The sequence below is a fragment of the Mandrillus leucophaeus genome, unplaced genomic scaffold, assembly GCF_000951045.1.
Source record: "Mandrillus leucophaeus isolate KB7577 unplaced genomic scaffold, Mleu.le_1.0 Scaffold1335, whole genome shotgun sequence".
Taxonomy (NCBI): domain Eukaryota; kingdom Metazoa; phylum Chordata; class Mammalia; order Primates; family Cercopithecidae; genus Mandrillus; species Mandrillus leucophaeus.
The window spans coordinates 537318-556598 of NW_012101294.1; the positions used below are offsets into that span (position 1 = coordinate 537318).

Here is a 19281-nt window from a genome sequence, read left to right on the forward strand (position 1 = left end):
GACAAAATCTCTCAGCATTTGCTTGTCTGTAAAGGATTTTATTTCTCCTTCACTTATGAAGCTTAGTTTGGCTGGATATGAAATTCTGGGTTGGAAATTCTTTTCTTTAAGAATGTTGAATATTGGCCCTCACTCTCTTCTGGCTTATAGGGTTTCAGCCGAGAGATTCACTGTTAGTTTGATGGGCTTCCCTTTGTGAGTAACCTGACCTTTCTGTCTGGCTGCCCTTAACATTTTTTCCTTCACTTCAAAACCTTGGAGAATCTGACAATTATGTGTCTTGGGGTTGCTCTTCTCGAGGAGTATCTTTGTGGTGTTCTCTGTGTTTCCTGAATTTGAATGTTGGCCTGCCTTGCTAGGCTGGGGAAGTTCTCCTGGATAATATCCTGAAGAGTATTTTCTAACTTGGATCCATTCTCCCCGTCACTTTCAGGAACTCCAATCAAACATAGATGTGGTCTTTTCACAAAGTTCCATATTTCTTGGAGACTTTGTTTGTTTCTTTTCACTCTTTTTGCTCTAATCTTGTCTTCTCACTTTATTTCATTAATCTGATCATCAATCACTGATATCCTTTCTTCCACTTGATTGAATCGGTTATTGAAGCTTGTGCATACGTTGCGAAGTTCTTGTGCTGTGATTTTCAGCTCCATCAGGTCATTTAAGGTCTTCTCTACACTGTTTATTCTAGTTATCCATTCTTCTAACCTTTCTTCAAGGTTTTTAGCTTCCTTGCAATGGGTTAGAACATTCTGCTTTAGCTCGGAGAAGTTTGTTATTACCGACCTTCTGAAGCCTACTTCTGTCAACTTGTTAAACTCATTCTCCGTCCAGTTTTGTTCCTTTGCTGGTGAGGAGCTGCAATCCTTTGGAGGAGAAGAGGCACTCTGGTTTTTGGAATTTTCAGCTTTTCTGCTCTGGTTTCTCCCATTCTTTGTGGTTTTATCTACGTTTGGTCTTTGATGTGAGTGACCCCTACAGATGGGGTTTTGGTGTGGATGTGCTTTTTGTTGATGTTGATGCTATTCCTTTCTGTTTGTTAGTTTTCCTTCTAACAGTTGGGCCCCTCAGCTGCAGGTCTGTTGGAATTTGCTGGAGGTTCGCTCCAGACTCTATTTGCCTGGGTATCACCAGCATAGGCTGCAGAACAGCAAATATTGCTGCCTGATCCTTCCTCTGGAAGCTTCATCCCAGAGGGTCACCTGCCTGTATGAGGTGTCTGTCAGCCCCTACTGGGAGGTGTCTCCCAGTCAGGCTACACGGGGGTCAGGGACCCACTTGAGGAGGCACTCTGTCCATTCTCAGAGGTTGAACACCGTGCTGGGAGAACCACTGCTCTCTTCAGAGCTGTCAGAGAGGGACATTTAGGTCTGCTGAAGCTATCTGCTGTCTTTTGTTCTGATATGCCCTGCTCACAGAGGTGGAATCTACAGCAAGGCAGTAGGCCTTGATGAACTGCAGTGGGCTCTGCCCAGTTTGAGCTTCCCAGCCTCTTTGTTTATACTGTGAGCACAAAACCACCTACTCAAGCCTCAGCAACAGTGGACGACCCTCCCCTCACCACGCTGCAGCATCGCAGGTCAATCTCAGACTGCTGTGCTAGCAGTGAGCAAGGCTCTGTGGGCATGGGACCCACCAAACCAGACACGGGAGGGAATTTCCTGGTCTGCCTGTTGCGAAGACTGTGGGAAAAGTGCAGTATTTGGGCAGGAGTGTACCGTTCCTCCAGGTACAGACTGTCACAGCTTCCCTTGGCTAGAAAAGGGAAATCCCCCAACCCCTTGCACTTCCTGGGTGAGGCGATGCCCTGCCCTGCTTTGGCTCACCCTCCATGGGCTGCACCCACTGTCCAACCAGTCCCAATGAGATGAACCAGGTACTTCAGTTGGAAATGCAGAAATCACCTGTCTTCTGCGTCAATCTCGCTGGGAGCTGCAGATCGAAGCTGTTCCTATTTGGCCATCTTGGAAGCTGGGCCTAAATCCTCTCTCTTTGTTTTTAACTGAACTTCTGATATACAGAATTGGATTAAACATAATCCTTAGTTGTAATACACTGTCATCTTTGGTCCCTTGCATAGCCCTCTTTAATTCTAATTTCCTTGTTTATGTATTTACCCCTTTATAATGTAATGCACACCCAAGAATCCACCACCCAACCCAGTGCCTAGAACATTGATAATCAAGCACCTTTATGTCCCTCGTGTCATCTCCGCCAATCTGCACCCTTGCTGCAGGCAACCACTCTTAGAATTTTGTGCTTATTATTCCTTTGCTCTTTTCCTTATAGATTTTTTGTGCATACATGTGTACCTCAATAATGCCTTGTTTCATTTTAGTTGTTCTGCAACTTCCTAAATTACTTACTCCTATACCAGTACCACTCAGTGTCATTGCTACAGCGTTAAATAGCCTGATATCTGGTAGGTAAGTCCTGCTGTCCCCACATTCCTCCTTCCTTTTTAGAAGGAGATGCCACAGGGAACTGGGGACCCATTCCTCAGAGGCACCCCCACCTGACACTCTCCCCATGTGACAAGGGATGTCCCATCTGAGGCCAGCACGTCCAACCGTTGTGCAGCTCCCTGGGGCAGGCTCCAAGTGAAACACAGTCAGATTTTCTGGGACAATTTTAAGCTGAGTTAGGAGTATCCTCTACCAGACCAAGGAACTGGTGCAGTGTTACTAATTCTGTCTGCCTGCAGGGCCTTGCTGGGGTTCTTCAGTGGACTCAGGGCAGTATGAAAGAGCTACTTTTTATTCATTACCTGCATCAGAGGACCTGGGCTGCATTTTCCTTTGTAGAGATGCAGGCTAATTTCAGCTGCCTCTTCTCTCCTGAACACCAAGTTTCTCATTCTTATTGACCCAGCACCCACAATATCCAAAGCAGAGCGGTAAGGGCTGGACAGTTAGCATGAGACCCAGCCCTGCCTGTGGGAGCCCATAGGGGTGAGGACAGCTCCAGCAATAGGGAATGGTTCTACAGCGATTTAGGGTAGTCAGGGATTTCCCGAAGTTTGAGGGCAGGGAGACCACATTTCCCAAACCCCAAATTAGGACAATGAGGTCTGGCAGCAGGACAGAATATTTCAAACTAGGACCGTCTCATAAAACTCTCAGGTTTCGTCACCATAATGATGAGAACCATTCACAGGCCTCTGCCTGGGAGAGTCTGATGAGGGTGTGGAGAGGGGCTCACAGCAGCAGGTGTGAGCTGTGTTGGATGGGGACAGAGAAGGGCAAGGAGACCTAGGGAGGCTGCATTCCTGATGGAGTCAAGAAGATAGAAAGGATGGAGCACTGAGATGTTTAGGAGGTGGACATGAAAGCACTTGGGGGTAGGTTGGGCTTGGAGAGCAGAGGAGGGACATCATGAGTGTGTCTGAAGGCCTCAGCCTGGTAACACGGCTACAAAGACAGGGCTCCCACTAGAGAAGTACAGCAGTAAGAAGGAAGGGCAAGGAACTTGGTTTCACTGCAGAGCATTTTCATGTCTGTGAGGTCACGGACAGGGTGTGTGGACCAGTGTATCAGAATCACTCAGATCATGTTAAAATGTTGCTTATGATGCCATAGGTCAGGGTGGAGCACAAGATCCTGCATTTTCAACAGGCTCCCAGGTGACACCGGTGCTACCAGTCCACAGACCACATAGCCAGGCTAACAAGGGTCCCAGACAAGGACTGGGCAGAGATCACGTGTGACAATGTCCCTAATTGGGATAAGGAGTTAAGTACATGTTGAATTGAGGTATGTAGTGTCATTTTTCACTTCCCCCCACAAGAAAAATGTCTCAACTTCCAGGAAAACCATTATCGATCATCCTGATCAAAATCCAGGAATGCAAAAATGGAAGGGGAGATGTGCCTTTATATTATTTTTTTCATATGAAGAAATGATTCCTGTAACTTTCACAGGTATGACTTTGGTTGTAAGCAGTTGAACAGAGCCATTTTTTTCTTTCTGCCTCTTCGGAACTGAATTTTCTGATGAGGTTAGCTCCTTCTCTGCGTTTCACCCATGCTCTCACCAGCACAAGGTGACAGGATCCGCACTCAGACAGGAAGTGGCTGATGTTGCGGTAATATTAGAGTCAGAGCAGCTCTGTGCCTTCATCACATCATGACAGGGGAAGAATCAGAAGGTTCAGAACGCTGGAGACCAGGACTCCCATGCCTCCTCCTCATAATACCTGGACTCAGGTGTTCTCAGGCATGTCCATTAGTATGAATTGAAGTCAACATGTGCCCCCTGCCAGGGGTCAGTCTCATTCTGAGACCACAGTCTGCCTGCAGAAATAAGCAGTGAAGGAATTTCAGGCACAGGCCCAGGGTGCAGGGGGATGTATGTGGTTCCTCTGAGAATCAGGAAGCTGCGTCCTGCCCCAGGGTTGTCTCTGCAGACCCCTCTTCCCTCCGCTCATATTCAGGGAAGGGTTGCAATTCGGCTCCTGTATATTGGGCTTATTTTGAACTTTAATGACACCAAAAAAGAAAAAAAAACAGTTGATTTTGTGACTTGGTTTTCTTTGGGAGTTTTAAATAAATATTACTATAGAAATATCATTCTCCTGGTCCACGGCTTCTCTTCTAAGAGGGGTGGAGACAGAGGAGAATCATATTGGATCCTGGCCTTTCCCCTGCTCGTGGAGATTTTGTGGGAAGGCCAGTCAAGCTTATGGGTGCCCCATGCAGACAGCTTTGAAAGACCTGCCTGAGAAAGGGGTTCTGGTTACATCCTTGCCACCCCACCAAATGCTCCCCAAGGCTGTGGGGTTTTATGATTCCCCACAAGAGAGTGAGCCCCAGCATTTCAGAACTGACCAGATGCTTAGAGAAAATCTCGTTCAGTGGCCTCAGACAGGAAAGAGAAGCTCAGAGAGGGAAGGAACGTTGTAGCGTCCCAAGGGGTTAATGGTGGAACTGAGATTCAAACCCCTGTCTCCTGAACCCAGTCACCTCTGCCTCCACCTCCCTGCCTTTCTTGACCTGAGGAGTGGCATTCACTGCAGCAGCCCAGGTCCCAGCCAGCCTTTCATCCCTGAGGCCCTGGGCTCAGGAGATCTCAGACTCAATCCTGAAGAGAGAAGATGGAGCAGCCTGTTGGAATGGAAGCTGATCCCAAGTCCACATCCATAGAGATCAAGGCTCCTGGACCCCAGTCCAGTCCTCTGTTTTTCTCCCACTTTCCTTCAATTTCCAACCAGGGTTCCAGGTTTGCTACCAACATCCCAAGGGTGACATTTCTCTAGGGACACCATCTGCCCATTTTATCTACCCCAGAGGATCTTCTTCCACAGACCCAGGGAGACCAAATAACAACAGCAAACCAAACATCAATGGCATCTGAGCGTATGCCAGACCATGCTTTAATCCTTTCCATAGGTTACCTCCTTTAATTCACACAAGCACCATCAGAGACGGGTCCACGAGCTGAGTTTGCTAGGACCTTGGCTGGAATAGAACTTGAATTCCTCTGTGAAAATAGAGCCCACTCCAACCCCTTCCATGGATAGATTAGTGGTGGATCTGCCTCTGCTTTTGATGGTAAGAGGCTACTGAAAGAGTCTGGCGTGGGCCTTGCATGAGGGTGGAGGCTGAGCTAGGATTCATCTCCAATACAGCCCCCCATGTCCCAGCCCAGGCTCTCAAAGCCTGGGCAAGGGATGGGACCTTCTTCCACCTCTTCACTCCCTGCCCAACCCAAACACAGAGGTTTCTCCAAGATGTGTACGCTTCGAGGTCAAGAAGACCTAACAGTGGTCCTGGACACAAACCCCCAGGAGGACCCAAGTCTCCAGCGCCTTCCTGGAGCCAGTCATTCTTCCTCACAGCTGGGAGGGGGTCGATAGTGAACACCCATGTGGCTCAGCAGGGCTGGGGTGCAGCAGCAAGCCAGCAGTGGACAGGCAGCTGAGCGCTGCTGAGCTCTTGGCCAGGAAGGCAGAGGCCTGTGGAAAGAAGGCCCCCAGAGAGGGGTTCAGGTCTCTAGACCCCTTGTTCCTTTGACAATGCTAGTGTGAGCCCATGGCTAAAGTGAGCCTCACCTGTAAAGCTGAGTGAGGCCTCAGTTCAGCCAGTCCTGCCTTTGGTAAGAACAGCAGCTTGAACCTGCCTTTGGGCCTTGTTCAGCCCCACCTCCCCAAGAAAACCTGCCTGGCCTCTGTCCAGAGCTCAGAAGCCACATCCCCAGGTCTGCAAGGCTTTTCTAACATTTATCTCACAGACATCACTTGCCTTGCCATTCACTTTTTCATGTGCATTTTTTTTTCTATCAAATCTAATTTGATTTGGTACAGTCAAGGCCCTTTCACTGCCAGGATTAAATGTGATTTCTGTTCTGCCAAACGTCAACCAGTGCAGAGGCGCCTCAGCCATCATGCCAAGCCATTTCCCACTCTGATGGAGACACAAGCTGGAGAAGGAAGGCAAGGCCACTCTGCCAGCTGGTGGCTGAGACTGGCCAGGCACCCAGGGCTCCCAGTTGCCCAGCTGCATGGCAGGTCAGGGAAAGGAGGACAAATCCTCTCTTAGGCCCTGCAGCGGAACTGAGGTCTAAGAACTGAGAACCAAACAGAATTCCAGATGCTCTTTGTTCCCAGTGCGTTTCCTAGTCCCTGGCCCTGCCCCTCCCACAGCCCCTCACTGGCTACCCCATTGGCCTGCCTGGCCCCAGACCCTTGGTTCCTGGCAATAGTAAATTGTTCAACTGGATGAGGAGGGGAGGGGAAGAAAAAGAAGGCTGGTGGGTTGAGCAGATCTTAAGAGACGGCCCTGTGGCCTCCAGGTTTCCCTGAGGGGAAATAATGGTTATAGTCGGTGGGGAGGGAGGTGGAGTGTGGCAATTCATTGGTCAGAGACTGGGGTGCAAGAATGGGTTTAGGGGTGATGCTGAGGTTCGTGGTGGCCCAGGTAATAGTGGCTGGGTGGAGGAGAGGGTCCCTGAGGATCTGGCAGTCAAGAATCAGGAGCCTAAGTGAAGAGAAAGTGATCCCTGTGGAGGAATCATCAAGGGGTGGCAGGTATGGGTGGAGAGAGGGTGTGGGAGGCCAGGCCAAAGCCCTGACAAACGTGGGGCCAGCGGTCAGTGGATGACAGCATCAAGGAGTGGAGAGAGGACTGAGCCAAGTGGTGTGAACCACACAGGAAGGGGGATTTCTCACAACCAGAAGGTGGGTGTGGAGCTTTGTATGTGGCAGAGGAGCCAGGAGGGGCCGTGCCCTGCCTCCAGGCCTGAGTGAGTACACAGCCCCCAGAGAAGGTGGAAGGGCAGCGGGGTGGCGGGGCAGATGCTTGGTCCAGTTAAGGCAGTGGAGGGGAGCTCACAGAGAAGAAGCTGGGGTTGCAGTTTTCATTATGTGGAGTGGCAGTTCCAAAGGGTGCAGTGGAAGATCTGAGTGGTGGGGAAGCTGAGGGCTGGAGTCAGAGGTGAGGGGGACAGAGCATCATCGGGGGATGGCTCTTTAGCAAAGTCAGCTGCTAGAAAGAGGTTCTACTAAGCATCAGGATCCAACAGAACTTCAAATTGTTCCATTCTACCTTCCTTCACTTCAAGGTTACATTCACCCTTCTCTTTTTCCGGAGGTGGGTACCATCCTGTTTCTAGGGCTCCTTTTTCGTTTTGCTGGAATGCCTCCTTGAGTAACTTTCAGACTAGGGGGATAGAAGCTCTTCTTTCAGAGCCACTGCACACATCCAAAATGGAAGCTGCTGTTTGCTCTGCAACAGTGTAGCTCCCCTTAGCCTGGGAGAGTGAGGAGTCTGGGTGAAAATATTTTGCCAGACACACTCTCCTGTCAGTACTGAGTCAGGGAGCTGACGGGAAGGCCAGACCCTTGAGTTCTTCATCGAAGTGGAGGTGTCTTTCCCACAAATCCTGCCCACCTCTGTTGTGGAGGTTTTGCCCATGCTTTATTCAGCTTCTCTATTGGACCCTGACACCTCCAGGAGCCTCTCCCAAAGGCTGCCCTGCTCAAACAGAGCTGGATCAGGCTCTGCAACTGGGGCAGACGAACACAACTGTCCCAGATGTTGGGATTACAGTTCTTTGAGGATTACCCTATATTTACTCCTTGGAGCTTGGGATTTCTCTGGGACGCTTTTGGTGAGAGCCCTGTGCACCCCTGGTACACAAGGCTACTGGTCTCGCTGCTTGATTTCTCCACCATCCTGTCGCACCTGCTTCCTGTCTTCCTGGAATTTACCATAATGTCTGGCTGCTGATGGCCTTTCTTGTTTTCCAGCACCCTTATCCTGTCTCTTGTGCACACGCATGCACACATGAGCGAATCTTCTGTCATTTCAGAGAGACGCTGGGTGGGAGGGGTGCAGTGTGTGGGCCCAGGCTGCCCCCTTGAGCACCCTGCCTTCGTCCTTTGAACAGCCCCATGCAGTTCAGCTGGAACATTTGAATGGAATTTTTCAAGCACTCCCTGTTCTGAGTTGTCCCCTTTGGAGGTTTCTCACATCCTTGCTTTACAGCGTTGCTAGGGAAGGCCATGAATTATTTAGGACTATTTTCCTGTGCAACACTCCTCTGTGCACAAGAAGTAACTTGATAGCTCCCTATCCCAGGGAAAAATGAGGGCCCCACCTGGACTGTGGGGACCATCTGTGTGGATGACGCTTGTTGGCACAGAGTTCATTTGAAGATGCTGCTTGTGTCCCAGCTGTAGTCACAACCCTTTTTACTGGGGAAACAGTGAAGCTTGTCAACAGAAAACTCTCCAAATTCCAAATGCTTCCTAGACGGGAGCTGAGGTCTCTGTTGCCCATGACAGGGCCAGTCGATACAGGGATGCCATATTTTAGAAGTATCATCACTACAGGTAATGATACACTTGACAATTTGCATGATTAAGTAAGTGGATTGACACCTAACAGGTGCAGACCCTGAGGGCAGAGGAGCCAAGTCATTGAGGAAGAGGTGACACTTGATTTGAGTCTGGAAAGATGAAGCATGCTCCTGGCAGGAAGTACAAGGAATAGTGTTCTAGGCAAAAGGAGCAGCATGAGGGGAATCTCAGGGGCATGAAAGCAATTCTGAGGCTTCGGACACCAAAACCATATTCTGTGGATAACTGATGGACACAGTGTCTGCCACAGAGTGTGTGTGTGCTTGCACATGTATGTGGCTCCTCCTCGTTTCATTCCCTGAAAACAAGCAGTGCCCAGGTCTATTTGAGTTCAGCTTTCAGGACTGTCGCTCAAACCCTCCACCATCGGCTGACCATTGTCTAAAATTACCACAAGATAATTTCACCTCTTGACCCTAAGATGTTGATTTTTTTTCAAATATAAATACAGGGTTGGGATAGGGTAGTGACTTGTGTCTTGGCATGTTCTCACCGCAGGCAGAGAAGACTTCAAAGGGCCCAGGGAAGCAGCTTAAGCCACCAATCTCTGTGCCAAGATCTCCACCCATTTCCGTCACAGAAACAGACCATCATAACCGGATGCAGAAACTTTCCCCATTTTATTGATAGCTAAACAGAGTCCCTGGGAAGTCCAATGGTTCATCTAGTCCAAGTCCAGTGGTTAGTGATGGAAAGTTAAGGAATATTCAGGTCACTAGAGAACTTTTGAAATGATTACCTTGTCATATTTTTAGCACAAAATCAGACATCCATCCCTGGCTCCAGGAAATCTTCTTCAAGAGCAGAACATTGTTGTCAATTAGGATGATGTACTGAGGCATCTGTAGAACCACAATAAGTAAATTATGACTATTTTTAAGGGTGCTTCTTGGGCTGATGGCCTGAAATAAGACACACTTTAGAGAGAAAACACCTTTAAGGCAAGGGGCCTGTTATGTCATACCATCATCACAACAGCCCATAGATGGAGGTGTTGCTATCCCCATTTCACAGATGATAAAAATGTGGACCCACATTTTTCTCCTCTAATAAATGGGTGGTGGGAGCAGAAGCTAGGATTCCAAGCCAGCTCCTTCCCCCTACTTTTTCCCATTAGGGCAGGCAGACAAATGCTTCACTTGTGTTGCCTCTCACCAAGTACTTCTGTCAGTGATTTTTTCTTTAATGTAAACTTGTTTTTGAAGTATGAGATATATGTAGACAGCACACAAATCTTAAGGGTGCTGCTTGATGATGTTTACAAACAACAGGCTAGTAGAACCAGAACTCAATTCAAGCAGTAGAAAATACCAGCCCCCCCCAGAAATCCCTCATGCCTCCTCCCCATCACTAACTACTCCCTTAAGGTCACCTCTGCTCTAACTTCATCACCTTGCTTTTGCTTTTATACAGAAGATGTCACACAAAATTTACTTTTTTTCACTCAAAACTATGTTGAAAGATTCCTCCACGCTTTTACATATAATTGTGGTTCCTTCATTCTTGTGGCTGATTAGTGTTCTATATGAAGTTACACAATTTATTTTTACATTGCACTGTTGATGGACAGTAGAATTGTTGCTTCCAGTTTGGTGCTGTTACAAATAATGCTCCTATGAGCATTTGTGAATGTACATTTTGGTGAACATGCATATGCTTTTCTGTTAGGTGTTTGCCCAGGAGATTCAGCAGTTTTAGTCAATGTGCCTAGCTTTCCAAAGTGGTTGTGCAGTTCACATTCCCACTGAAAGCATTGTGAGCATTCTGGTTGCTCTGCATCCTCATCAGCACTTAATACTATCTTTCTCATTTTAGTCATTCTTTTTTTTTTACTTTCTTAACTTCAATAGTTTTTGGGGAACAGGTGGTTTCTGGTTTCAAGGAAAAAGTCTTTAGTGGTAGTTTCTGAAATTTTGATGCCCTACTCAATGTGTAGTCTTTTATCCCTCAATCCCCCCCACCCTTTCCCCCAAGTCCCTAAAGTCCATTTTATCATTTTTTATTTTTTAAATATTTATTTGTTTGTTTATTTATTTATTTACTTATTTTTGAGATAGAGTCTCGCTCTGTCGCCCTGGCTGGAATGCAGTGGCACAATCTCGACTCACTGCAACTTCCACCGCCCAGCTTCAAGTGATTCTTCTGCCTCAGCTTCCCGAGTAGCTGGGACTACAGGCGAGCACCACCATGCCCGGCTAATTTTTTTATTTTTAGTAGAGATGGGGTTTCACCCTATTGGCCAGACTGATCTCAAACTCCTGACCTCGTGATCTGCCCACCTCAGCCTCCCAAAGTGCTGCGATTACAGGTGTGAGCCACCATGCCCAGCCTCATTGTATCATTCTTACGACTTTGCATCCTCCTACCTTAGCTCCCATTTAAAACTGAGAACATAGATGTTTGGTTTTCCATTCCTGAGTTACTTCTTTTAGAATAATGGTCTCCAACTTCATCCAGGTTGCTTTGACTGCCATTATTTCATTCCTTTTTATGGCTGAGTAGTGTTCCAAGGTGTGTGTGTGTGCACGTACATATATATATATATATACACACACACATTTTGTTTATCCACTAATTCGTTGGTGGGCATTTAGGCTGTTTCCATATTTTTACAATTGTGAATTGTGCTGCTATAAACATGCATGTGCAAGTGTCTAGTTCATACAGTAACTTATTTTCTTCTGGGTAGATACCTAGCAGTGAGATTGCTAGATCAAGCAGTAGTTCTACTTTTAGTTCTTTAAGGAATCTCCGTACTGTTTTCCATAATGGTTGTACTGGTTTACGTTCCCATCAGCAGTGTAAGGTATTCCCTTTTCACCACATCCACACAAACATCTGCTATTTTTTGACATCTGTTATTTCTTAAATTATGGTCATTCTTGCAGAAGTATTTCATTGTGGTTTTAATTTGCATTTCCCTGATAATTAGTGATGCTGGCTTCATACAATAATTTAAGGAGGATTCCCTCTTTCTGTATCCTTTGGAATAGTTTCAGAAAGATTAGTACCAATTCTTTGAATACCTGATAGAATTCAGCTGTGAATCCATCTGGTCCTTGACTTTTTTTGGTGGCAATTTTTTTATTTCCATTTCAATTTCACTACTTGTTACTGGTCTGTTTGGAATTTCTATTTCTTCCTGATTTAATCTAGGAAGGTTGTATATTTCAAGAAATTTATCTATCTCCTTTAAATTTTCTAGTTTGTGTGTGTAAAGGTGTTAATAATCCCCTTGAATGCTCTTTCGTATTCTGTGGTATCAGTTGTAATATCTCCTGTTTTGTTTCTAATTGAACTTGTTTGGATCTTCTCTTGTCTTTTCTTGGGTATTCTCATTAATGGTTTATCAGTTTTGTTTATCTTTTCAAAGAACCTGCTTTTTGTTTTATTTATCTTTTGTATTTTTTGTTTCAATTTCATTTAGTTCTGCTCTGATCTTTGTTATTTATTTTCTTCTGCTGAGTTTGACTTTAGTTTGTTCTTGTTTCTCTAGTTCCTTGAGGTGTGACCTTAGATTGTTCATGTTCTTTCAGCTTTTTGATGTAGGCATTTAATGCTATGAACTTTCTTCTTAGCACTGCTTTGACTGTATCCCGGAGGTTTTTATAAGTTGTGTCACTATTATTGTTCAATTCAAAGAATTTTCACATTTCCATCTTGATCTCATTGTTGACCCAAAGATCATTCAGGAGCGGATTATTTAATTTTCATGTACTTGTATAGTTTTGGGGGTTCCTTTTGGAGTTAATTTCCAATTTTATTCCACTGTGGTCTGAGAGGATACTTGATATAATTTTGATTTTCTTAAATGTATTGAGACTTGTTTTGTGGCCTATCATATGGTCTATCTTGGAGAATGTTCCATGTGCTGAAGAAAAGAATGTATATTCTGCAGTTGTTGGGTAGAATGTTCTGTAAATATTTGTTAAGTCCATTTGTTCTAGGGTATAGTTGAACTACATTGTTCCTTTGTTGACTCTGTCTTGGTGAACTGTCTAGTGCTGTCAGTGGAGCACTGAAGTCCCCCACTATTATTGTGTAGTTGTCTATCTCATTTCTTATGTCTAGTCATAATTGTTTTATAAATTTGGGAGCACCTGTGTCAGGTGCCTTTATATTTAGGATTGTGATATTTTTCTCCTGGACTGATCCTTTTATTATGATATAATGTCCCTCTTTGTCTTTTTTTTTTTTTTTTTGGGGGGGGACAGAGTCCTACTCTGTCACCCAGGCTGGAGAGCAGTGGCGTGATCTCGGCTCACTGCAAGCTCCACCTCCTGGGTTCACGCCATTCTCCTGCCTCAGCCTCCCGAGTAGCTGGTACTACAGGTGCCCACCACCACACCCGGCTAATTTTTTGTATTTTTAGTAGAGACGGAGTTTCACCATGTTAGCCAGGATGGTCTTGATCTCCTGACCTTGGGATCCACCAGCCTTGGCCTCCCAAAGTGCTGGGATTACAGGCCCGAGCCACCGCGCCCGGCCCCATCTTTGTCTTTTTAAACTGTTGTTGCTTTAAAGCCTGTTTTGTCTGATATAAGAACAGCTACTCCTGCTTGCTTTTGATTTCCATTTGCATGGAATATCTCTTCCCCCCTTTACCTTGAGTTTATGTGAGTCCTTATGTGCTAGGTGAGTCTCTTGAAGACAGCAGATACTTGTTTGGTGGATTTTTATCCACCTTAATGTGGTGCTCCCCTGCTTCCCCTAGGGATGGGGCTACCTGAGAGCTGGACTGCAAAGATTGTTATTGCTCTTCTGGGTCTAACCATGCAGCGGGGCTACCAGGCTCTGGGCTGGTGCTGGGAAATGTTTGCAAGGAGTCCTGTGATGTGATCTGTCTTCAGGTCTCCCAGCCATGGATCCAGCACCTGCTCTGGTGGAGGCAGCGGGGGAGTGAAGTAGACTCTGTGAGAGTCTTTGGTTATAGATATGTTTAGTGTACTGGCTTTCTCTAATGCTGGTTATGCTAGCAGTGAGGTTGTAATATGGACAGACTTGGGAACCACTGGTTAGCCAGGATTTGGCAGGCAGTGGAATTAACTCCTGTTTTCTTCTTCCATGGAGCAAGGTTGTTCTGTCGTGAGTTGCTGTAATGTCCTGAGTTGGTTGGCCTCCAGCCAGGAGGTGGCGCTTTCAAGAGAGCACCAGAGTTCTTTTCCTGACTCACAGAATTTGCAGTGGCCTGCCGCTTCTTTTCATTAGGTTAATTACATCTGAGGGTTACAGACTGAATACAAATTTAGAAATAGACAAACATATGAGTCCTTATTTTTACATTAATATATAAATTAAATATAAGTAGACAATAAAAAGTAGAAGAAAAGCCTATTTTTAGAAAAGACCAAATTAATAGCTCCTAACAGTGTCAGGGACATTTATTTGTTCATCAGTTGAGTCTGCATAGACAATCTTGGAATCATCACAGCTGTTTGAGCAAACTTGGATTGGAGGACAGGCTGTGCAGTCAACTCTGGGTATGAATTTTGGCTAAATATTTGACAACTTCTAAGCAGATCCTATCAGAGGTCTTCATCACTCCAGACTTCAGTCTCAGGCATCACAGGAAAGAGGAAATCATCATTTTAGTCTTCCTTGTTGGTATGTAGCAGAGTCATGTTATGGTATTAATTTCTACTTTCCTGATGATTCATGAAGTTAAGCACTTTTACATATGTTTATCGGCCATTTGGATATCCACCTTTGTGAATAGTGATTCTTTTTCAGTTTTAACTTTGGTCAAAAAATAGTTCTAAGAATAGTTCCCATACTGGAAAATTCTGTGCTTCACTTCCTATCTAGGTGATTATTTCCAAGCTTTGACATTTGGTAGTTCTAAGAAAAGCCTCAAAGCCAGGGGAGGTGAGAAAGAAGAGCCAAGGGAATGGGCACAGCCAATGCTGGGCATTCTCTGAGCGCTTAACGTTCCACAGTGGGGGCAGGAACTCAAGGACTTTCTCTGTGCACTTTGGGATTGTCAGTTTACTCTCCCCTCAGAAGTGAGGAGAGATGATTTATATTTCACATTTAGAGCTAGCAACGTACTCTGAACTCCTTTTCTTTCTCCCTTTGGAATTTAGACTCTAGATTGATTTCAATGACTGCAGAGAGATGAAGATAAAAGGCATCTGTCCTCTTCAGCCGCTAATTGGGCAGGCAACACACAAGGAGTTGGGTTTGCTGACAAGGCTAAGCATTTGAACGTTATGTGCCTAGGGTGTTAAAGTGATAAGAAAATCTCTTAAGGTCTGCCAATGATTTTGAAATTTTAACAGCTCAGTTTTCCTGATGCCAGATGGGGGACAGGGAGTGGGAGAACTGGGTACAAGGGTGTTGCTGGAGGAGAGATGGGGACACCCTGAGGGAGGGTTGTCAAATGTTGGCCTAGGCACAGTGATTGGGTGACTGGAGGTGAGCAATCAGCCTTCTGGGCCTGGAAAATAGGGCATGGCTGGGCTTCTCCTGTCCAGCCTCATTTTCTATGAGGATCAATATACTGTCTCCATATTTGACTGTTCTGGAGGTTTTGTACAAGTGGAATTATACAATAAAAATAATAAATAATTGTTTTAAAAAGAGGATACAGAGGTGAGTGTTTGAAGCCACTAGTGCTCCTTGCAGATAGCCTTGGGATCTGGCCTCAAGTGAAGGAGAGCTGGATGTACTCTTGTGCACAGCTTCCAAAGCATGTGCCCCGAGCCCCACTTTCATTTTAATGGCTCCCCTTATTAACTGTGCAGCTCAGGTAAATAAAAATTCCTGTAAAACATATTCTTGACTCTTGACTACATTCCCATGTAAAAAGTACTTCTCACTGCAGGTCGTGATAAAAAATGTTTGAAAGCTGCAGGCCTCGGGTGGATCTGTAGAGGGCCTTTCTCTATGGTACTATTCCTATCACAGTTCTTGTGTTAGTATTCACCACTCAACAGTTTTATTGTATCTTAGTATATTATAGGATGTTTATGAAATATCATTTATTCTATTACCAAAAAAAAGTATTAAGATGCAGGTTCAGGCTTCCAGCCTGTAGGATTGGGGAAACCAGGCCTGTACAAACCATACCAGATGCCATGTGACCACCATCATCATCTTCCTTCCAGCTGGTGCTAACTGATCAGTGCTGTTCCTCTCCCCACAAACTTCCAGCCTGTCCTGTTTTATTCCTCTTTTGCCTTTGCCTGTTCTCTCTGCCTAGGATACCTTCTCCACCCTCATGTGCCTTTAACACTCCTATTCACTCTTCAAAACCCCATCATATGTCTTCTCTTTGAAGCTTTCAAACAGCTCTTCTATGTAAGAAATTCCCAGTTTCTGTACCTGTATATTTAGGTATTACTGCATATATTACACTCTATTAAAATGATTCACGTATTTAAAATCCCAGATCATGAGCCTCCACCTCCCACTCCACCCCCACCCTCTTTCAGAGCTGCCTCTGGTGTTAGCTTAGTTATCCCTGTTTCCCCAGGGCTAATCATAGGGCTTGGACCAGAATAAGATCTTACTAAAGGCGTCTGCAATAGACCTAGTTAAACTTGGTTTAACTGGTCCTATGTCCCGGGGTTCCATTATTTATGGATTTTAACTTACAAATTTTTCCAGAGCTAGGTGCTGGAAGAAAATGCAACCTGCTGCTGACCATCAGGGAAAGCTATAGGGGAAGTTTCAGGGTTCACAGGCATTCCAGGCAGCCTCTCAGAATCTAACTGGTTTGTAGAGGAAACCCCTCTGCAGATCCACCCAAGGCCAGCAGCTTTTAAACATTTTCCATCATGGCCTGCAGTAAGAAGTCCTTTTCACATTAAGACACACTAAACACCTACATCAGAGACAAGGCTTTCATGAAACAACATTTATCCTTTCTATGGGTATTGCTCCCATTTTCTCTTCTTTTTAAAAAAAAATTATTGCTGGTCACCACCCACTGAATTGATTTTGTGACTCTTTAGTCTCACTGGTTGCATTCCACGGTCTGATGAACACTGCTCTACGCTTTCAGCTTATGTAACCAGAGAAATCTTCTCAGAGGAGAAGCCATCGGCCCTGAAGGTCAGCTCAGAGGAGCGGGCAGGAGGCGGCGTGCAGCGGGGGCTGGGATGAGAAGGTGCCAGGATGGCGCGGGGCACATTCTAACTGCTTCCCTCTCGTTGCAGCGGAGCCCCTGCCACTGATGGACCTGTGCCGGAGATCCGTCCGCTCGGCCCTGGGCCGCCAGCGCCTGCGGGACATCAGCTCCCTGCCCTTGCCTCAGTCTCTCAAAAACTATCTGCAGTACCAGTGAGCCGGGCCTGACAGGCAGCACAGACACACAACGCAGGGCCCGGCCCGCCTGTCATTCACAGTCCCGTGGCACATAGGGGAAAGGATCCACCCTTCCTCCGGCTCCCCAGGACACTCAGTTCTTTCAAAGACCAGGATGTGGTATCAACTTTGGAAACGAAAGGTCTGTTGCCAACAGTATCTACTGCCCTCGAGGCAGCCCTCCCGAGTCAGACACCTCCTTCGGAGCCACAGAGAGCCTGGAGTCTGCACCTGCTGGAAATCCTGCCACCAACCAGGACACAGCAGCCACTGTATTGATCAGAGAGCCTGTTTCCTTATTCAAGAGAATGAATAAAACATTTAGGCAGGAGACTTTCTATTGCGTACCCTGTTGCAGACAGGGCCAGGGAGAAATTAGCCAGTGCAGGGAGAAAATTGCCTCTGAATAATGAATGATGAAAGCAGCCTGACGCTGTGCCCCTCCTGGCCCACACCCCTTGCCAGGGCAGCAGGATGGTCATGCCATTGTAGGACTTTGTGCCACTTTGAGGGACTATTCCCAGGAGGCCCAACCGCAGACCTGGCAAGTGGACAGTGCAGTGTGGAGACACCCTCCGGCTTACCTCTTTGAACGTTGTTTACCTACCCCTTTCCACATGCCCCGCTTCCCAGCCACTGACTCACAGTTCTCTGGATGCCCAGACACCTCTCTTCAGGGAAGAGGAGTCTGACTGGTTCGCCCCAGGGAAGAGCATATCCTTACCATTATTTTAAGTAGCATTTGCATTTTAAAAGAGGAATGCAGAGAGGACAGTACTTAGTCCAAAGGTGCTAACAGGGGAACGGGGGAACCGGGGGCATGGTGACACCCAAGTCTGATGTGTCCTGGGTTGAGGGGCCTTCCTGGAGTGTCAGGGTCTCTGGGCATCGTCCATTCAGGGCGCAGCATGGCTGTCACAAAGCTTTATTTGAGGAAATTATTTTTTCACTTCAGGAGACTTGTACGAGTCTGTTTCCTGTTTCAAATGTGTGTGTGATATGCTGTTTATTTATCAGCTGAGGTCTGTGGGGGCGGCCTTGTGACTGGAAGGGTGGATATGGGAGACACATTCTCCACCCGCTCCGAGCCTGGTCCTCTCGCAGGAATGCTGCTGCTGCCTCCGCCGCCACCTCTTATATGTTTCAGACACTCTCTGCCCAGACTCATTTTTAACTGGAAATCATCACAGCGGTGGGATATCAGAGCTCCAGACAGCACTGCCTCTCCCTACCCACCCCCCCACTGCCCCCATCTTAATGTGAATTTGACTGATGAATGAGGAGCGTTTCTAATAAAGTTTGTCATTCAGTCCTTCAGCTGCGTATTAAATGTTGTCTGGGGAGGGACCCTGAGAGCTTCTTCCATCAGCCTGCCTGGTCCGTCCGCAGACCCATAGAAGCCAGGCACGTGACTCCCTCTTTACACATTTCTTGTCTCATCTGACTTGTGGTCCCTGCTTGAGCCCAAACTGCAGCTATTTTGCAAAGGCCTGCCCTGGACAAGAGAATGTGCCTGTGTCCTGGGTCCATGCAAAGCTGACCTTAATGGTGGAAACACAACTCAGCCTCCTGTTGCCAGAGCCAAGGGATGGCCCTGCAAAGGGGCTTAGGGTCAGGGAGGGCAAACCCAATGGAACACCAGTTTCCAAGTGGACTGGAGGTGGGGCTGGATGTGACTGTGATGAACGTATATTGTCATCAAGGAGCAGTGCCAATTGCTGAAGGTGAGTGTGAAGTAAGGCCAGGCTCTGGGCTGGTAGCAGTTCAGGAGTTAGAGTCAGTATAGGGTCTGGGTAAGGACTGGCATAGCATTCACTCAGCAGTACCAGCCAACAGCACGCACTATGCCAATTTCCAAAGACCCAGCGCCCAGGCTGATATGTCTCATCCCCAGAGACGTGTAGTACAGCATAATAAAGTGAGAAGGAGCTCATGAAGCGGGGTGGATGAGAGTAGAGTAGGAAGGGAAGGCTTCCTGGAGGAAGAGGCACTCTCCAGACTTTTAAGGGCAGACAACCTTCCTGAGGACCACCAAGAGACCAAACTTGCACCTGCCCCCAGGGGCAATGTTCCCAGCTCTGACCTCAGGGCTGGGCTCTGCATCGGGCAGCTTTCAGT

General features: G+C 46.7%; 1 protein-coding gene across 1 annotated transcript in view; it reads left to right on the plus strand.

Annotated features, from left to right (window-relative positions):
* SPSB4 (splA/ryanodine receptor domain and SOCS box containing 4) overlaps positions 1–18480 on the plus strand; it is an 87993-nt gene extending 69513 nt beyond the window's left edge. Inside the window, exon 3 of the mRNA XM_011973044.1 lies at positions 17016–18480. Coding sequence (XP_011828434.1) covers positions 17016–17143 — 128 coding nt within the window. The 3' untranslated portion in view covers positions 17144–18480. The remainder of the gene's footprint in view (positions 1–17015) is intronic.
* The last annotated feature ends 801 nt before the right edge of the window (positions 18481–19281 follow it).